General features: G+C 53.3%; 2 protein-coding genes across 2 annotated transcripts; both read right to left on the bottom strand.

The window, feature by feature from the left end:
• Positions 1 to 2353: 2353 nt before the first annotated feature.
• On the bottom strand, positions 2354 to 3896 carry LOC136839940 (glutamic acid-rich protein-like). Its single transcript, XM_067106214.1, has 3 exons — positions 3628 to 3896; positions 2877 to 3596; positions 2354 to 2765 (listed from the first exon to the last, which is right to left on the bottom strand). The coding sequence occupies exons 1-3, from the start codon at positions 3894 to 3896 to the stop codon at positions 2354 to 2356; spliced, it is 1401 nt and encodes a 466-aa protein (XP_066962315.1).
• A 4-nt stretch (positions 3897 to 3900) lies between these two features.
• LOC136839939 (golgin subfamily A member 6-like protein 6) lies at positions 3901 to 5001 on the bottom strand. The gene has a single exon (XM_067106212.1). It carries the CDS (start codon positions 4999 to 5001, stop codon positions 3901 to 3903), a length of 1101 nt encoding a protein of 366 aa, XP_066962313.1.
• Between the last annotated feature and the right edge of the window lie 350 nt (positions 5002 to 5351).

Genomic DNA, 5351 nt, shown 5'->3' with positions numbered 1-5351 from the left:
GACCAGTGGGTGCCCCTCCCTGCCGAAGCAGGTGAAAAGGCTCCAATGGTGAGGACCAGTGGGTGCCCCTCCCTGCCAAAGTGGGTGGAAGGGCTCCAGTGGCGAAAGCCAGTGGGTGCCCCTCCCCGCCGAAGCTGTCAGAAGGGCTTCTCTGACAAGGACTAGTGGGTGCCCCTCACCACCGAAGAGGGAGGAAGGGCTCCAATGGTGAGGACCAGTGGCTGCCCCCTCCACACCGAAGAGGGTGGAAGGGCTCCACCGGTGAGGACCAGTGGGTGTCGCTCACCAAAGAGGGCTTCAGAAGGGCTCCACCGGCAAGGACCAGTGGCTGCCCCTCACCACTGAAGAGGGCTTCGGAAGGGCTCCATGGATGAGTGCCAGTGGCTGCCCCTTCCCACCGAAGTGGGAGGAAGGGCTCCACCAGTGAGGACCAGTGGGTGCCCCACACCACCGAAGAGGGCTTTGGAAGGGCTCTACTGGCAGGGGCCAGTGACTGCCCCTCCCTGCCGAAGTGGGGGGAAGGGCTCCACTGGCGAGGACCAGTGGCTGCCCCTCACCACCGAAGAGGGCTTCGGAAGGGCTCCACTGGCAAGGACCAATGGGTGCCCCTCCCCAGTGGGTGGAAGGGCTTCACAGGCAAGAACCAGTGGGTGCCCCTCACCACCGAAGAGGGCTTCGGAAGGGCTCCACCGGCGAGGGCCAGTGGCTGCCCCTTCCCCCCGAAGTGGGTGGAAAGATTCCACCGGCGAGGACCACTGGCTGCCCCTCACCATCAAAGAGGGCTTCGGAAGGGCTCCACTGGCGAGGACCAGTGGCTGCCCCTCCCCGCAGAAGCAATCGGAAGGGCTCCACCAGTGAGGACCAGTGGCGGCCCCTCCCCGCCGAAGTGAGCAGAACGGCTCCACTGGTGAGGACCAGTGGGTGCCCCTCCCCACCGAAGCAGGTGGAAGGGCTCCAGTGGTGAGGACCAGTGGCTGCCATCCCTGCTGAAGAGGGAGGAAGGGCTCCGCTGACAATGACTAGTGGGTGCCCCTCACCACCGAAGAGGGCAGAAGGGCTCTGCTGACACACCAGTGGGTGCCCCTCACCACCAAAGAGGGCGGAAGGGCTCCAATGGTGAGGACCAGTGGGTGCCCCTCCTCGCCGAAGCGGGCGGAAGGGCTTCAGTGGTGAGGACCAGTGGGTGGCCCTCCCCACAAAAGCGGGTGGAAGGGCTCCACCAGCGAGGACCAGCGGGTGCCCCTTACCACTGAAGAGGGCGGAAGGGTTCTGCTGGCAATGACCACTGGGTGACCCTCACCACCAAAGAGGGTGGAAGGACTCCAAAGGTGAGGACCAGTGGCTGCCCCTCCACAACAAAGTGGGCGGAATGGCTCCAGTGGCAAGGACCAGTGGCTGCCCCTCACCACCGCTCCAATGGAGAGGATCAGTGGCTGCCCCTTCCCACCGAAGAGAGTGGAAGGGCTCCAGTGGTGAGGACCAGTGGGTGCCCCTCCCCACCGAAGTGGGTGGAAGGGCTCCACCGCCGAGGACCAGTGGCTGCCCCTCCCCGCCGAAGCGGGCGGAAGGGCTCCACCGGCCGAGGACCAGTGGCTGCCCCTCCCCGCCGAAGCGGGTGGAAGGGCTCCACCGGCGAGGACCAGTGGCTGCCACTCCCCACAGAAGCAGGCGGAAAGTTTCCTCTGGTGGGAGCCAACAGCTGGTTGGGGGAAACCATCTGTTGGCCCTAGCTGGTTGGGGGAACCAGCTTTTGTTACCAGCTGGTCGGGGGAAACCAGCTGGTGGACCCACCATTGGAGTCCGTCCACCTGCCGGTGGGGAAGGGCAGCCATTGGGCCCTGCCGGAGAGTCCGTCCACCGCTCGGTGGGGAAGGGAAAGACGCAGCTGGCCTACCCGGAGAGTCCGTCCACCGCTTCGTGAAGAAGAACAGAGCTGGCCCTACGGAGGAGTCCATCCACCCGCTCCGGTGGGGAAGGGCAGACGCTGGCCCCTGCCGGAGGAGTCCGTCCACCCGCTCCGGTGGGGAAGGGCAAACACTGGCCCCTGCCGGAGGCGTCTGTCCACCCGCTCCGGCGGGGAAGGACATCTGCTCACCCTGCCAAGGTGGGCAGAAGGGCTCTACCTGTTGGAGCAAACCTGTTGGTCCAACTGGTGGAGTTTATTTGCCTACCCCGGTGGGAAGGGGCAGTCATTGGCCCCTGTTGACAGTCAGTCTGCCTTCCTTGGTTGGAAAGGCAGCCTTTGGCTCCCACTGGCTGAGTTCGTTGGCTTGGTCCAGTGGGAAGGACTGCCTTTGGTGTCCTCCAGCCAAGTCCATGCATCTGCCCCGGTGGGAAAGGCAGTATTTGGCACCTATTGGGGAAGTCCGTCTGTTTGGTCCCCTAGCGAAGGTGCAGTTGTCAGCTCCTGCTGGGAAAGTCTGGCCTTTAAAAGTACCTTTTTCCTCTCTGGTACTGATTCTTCATGGCTGTCTGCCGGAATTGTGCCCGAGTCTGTTTCATCTGGCTCTTCTGCTCCTTGCGTCTTCTTCCGGCATTTTTTCGGCTGTGGATTTGGGGGCCTCTGCTTCTGTTGTCCCGGGATTCGTTTCCGTGGTAGCCCTGGAACCCGCCATTGAAACGGTTGATCCTGGGCTCGAGCCTTAGGCCTATAGTCTCGTGATTCTTCGTCGTCGTCCGATTCCTCTTCTTCTTCTGATTCTCCCTCATCTCCTTCTTCATCGCCTGATTCATCTTTATCTTCTTCAGATTCTCCTCCTCTTGTTCTTCATCACGTGATTCTTCTTCATGTTCTGGTTTTCACCAACTTCTTCATCATCTTCTTGTTCGTCATCTGCTGGTTTCCTCATCATTTTCCAATTCTTCCTCTTTCTAACTCTCCAACCTCCTCTGATTGTTTAACATCATCTGGCTCTTCAGCATACGTTTCTTCTTCACTGCCATCGTCTAATATTTCACTGTGTTCACCTAATTTTTTGCTATCTTCATCTAATTCTTTGTTATCTTCTGTTCCTACGCTGTCCTCTATTATTGATTTTTCATTACCGCCTTCTGTTTCCTCAAACTCTTCAGCACCTAATTCAGGTCTACTTTTTACAGGTACAATTTCAGTTTCAGGCTGGAACTCTAATTCATTATCGGCACCTGCTTCTAAAACGGTAACATTTTCCTCCTCCAGGTTTTCTTCCTGCCTTTCCTGCCTCTTTCTTCTCCGTCTGTTTCTCCGTAGTTTACCTTTCTCCTCCTCCTTGGGACATTCCTCTTCAGCATCTTCCACTTCGGCCAGCAAACTGAAGGGGTTGACATCGCAAAGTTCGAACACTTCCTTGTCGTCTTCCTCAACAGGTGCTAATTTGTCCTCTTCCTCTGGATGCCTTCCACAGCTAGAATCCTCTACTGCAGCTCCACTTTCTACAGGTGTCCCTTCTATCTCATTTTCGTCACCAGCTTCTAGAACTATAACATTTTCATTTTCTTCCTCGGGACATTCTTCTTGCGTTTGCTGCTTCTTTCTTCTCCTTCTATTTCTCTGTGATTTACCTTTCTTCTCCTCCTTTACGCTTTCCTCTTCTACATCTTCCACTTCGGCCAGCAAACTGAAGGGGTTGACATCATAAAAGTTCGAACACTTCCTTGTCGTCTTCCTCAACAGGTGCTAATTTGTCCTCTTCCTCTGGATGTCTTCCACAGCTAGAATCTTCTACTGCAGCTCCACTTTCGTCATTAACTTCTAGAACAATAACATTTTCTTCCTCCGGATATTCTTCCCGTGTTTGCTGCCTCTTTCTTCTTCTGTTTCTCAGGGATTTACCTTTCTTCTCCTTTATGCATTCCTCCTCTACATGTTCCCCTTCAGTCGGTAAATTGAAGAGGTTAGCAATGGAAAGTATGGCCATATCGTCAGCGTCTTCCCCAGCAGGTACTGATTTGTCCCTCTTCTGAATGTTTTCCAAAAGTCTCTCCTACTTTGGTTTCACTTTCTTCAGGTACCCATTCTTCATTCTTCATCCCTTTCTTCATCTGTTGTAATTTCGAATACTTCTGGTCAAGCTCCTTCCCTCTCTGGACCAGAATCTTCTCCTTCTCTTCCATATCTCTCCTGGCATTTTCCATATACAAGTTGAACTTCTCTTCCTTTTGGATGACTTCGTTCAAGAGCTTGTTCACTTCCTCTTCCTTTCTAGCCGCTTCCTTTTCCATCAGCTCTCGATGGGAATTCAGTCTCTCCTCTTCCCTTGCGTTCCATTCGTCGAAGTCTTTCAAGGCCTGACTTTTTCGTTCCGTTTCTTCTTCTTTCTGCTTGATCAGCGCATCCTTTTCTTCTAGATGATGTTGAAGAGCCTCATTCTGGGCCTTGGCTTCTTGCAGGAGAAGATTGGTCTTACTCTCCTGGTCTAACGCCCTCTGCAAGTCTTCTCGCAACTTTGCGTTTTCATCTCCTTTCTGGTGTAGCCTCTGCTCATGATCACTTTCCATTGCCACAATCTTATTCTCCAGAATCAATACTTCGTCCTTAGCTGCTTCCAGTAATCTTTCCGTTTTGTTTCCTTGACTGGAAGCCCTGCTTAGTTCTGCTTCTAACTGCTGCTTTTCCGCAAGCAGTTTCTCATGAAGCTGCAAGATGTTTGCTAATCTGGAGTTTTCCATATCTTCTGACTTTTCATTTTCACATTCCGGTTGCCCCTGTTGTTTGAGAGACAACTGCGTTTCCTCATTCTCCTCCTTCTTGTCCATGTCCATGTCCAGGTCTTTATCCAGTTCCATAATCCGTTGTCCTTGACGATTGCGTCTCCTGCAACCGAACCAGGCCAGACAAAAACCGACAACAAGACCAGTGACAGCAATTGCTATCACCATCGGTGAAGGCCAGAAGTTCGGTTCGTAGACGCAGTCATCATATAAAGTTTTCAAATCGAAATCCGATCCATATCCAGGTCCCCCGGCAACAAGCGACGTCCAAAGGGCGTCGAACACCGAGGAAAAAACATGGTTCAAAAGCATTGTTAATAAAGCACAAATTATAATGAATACGCTCATTTTTGAGAGTTGTGACTTGGCTAGCATCTTGCTCGTAGCATAGTTTCAAAATCTGCCACTAAAAAAATTTCTGGGATTCCCAGAAATCCTGGAGCTTCCCATGGAACCCGGAGACTCTTCCAGTCCTTCTGGCGGAGCCAAGTCTTCATGGCTCTGCCTATGTAGCATATGGGCTTCAGAGATGCTTTTCCAGGATTGTCTTCAGGAGATTCTTCGGAGCGTATATCAGTCCCGTAAGAGACAATTGGAGTCGCCTGTATATATATATATATATATATATATATATATATATATATATATATATATATATATAT

The sequence above is a fragment of the Macrobrachium rosenbergii genome, chromosome 7 (genome assembly GCF_040412425.1).
Source record: "Macrobrachium rosenbergii isolate ZJJX-2024 chromosome 7, ASM4041242v1, whole genome shotgun sequence".
Classification (NCBI taxonomy): domain Eukaryota; kingdom Metazoa; phylum Arthropoda; class Malacostraca; order Decapoda; family Palaemonidae; genus Macrobrachium; species Macrobrachium rosenbergii.
Note: the sequence above shows the minus strand (reverse complement) of the source record. Positions and strands in the feature narration are given on the sequence as shown.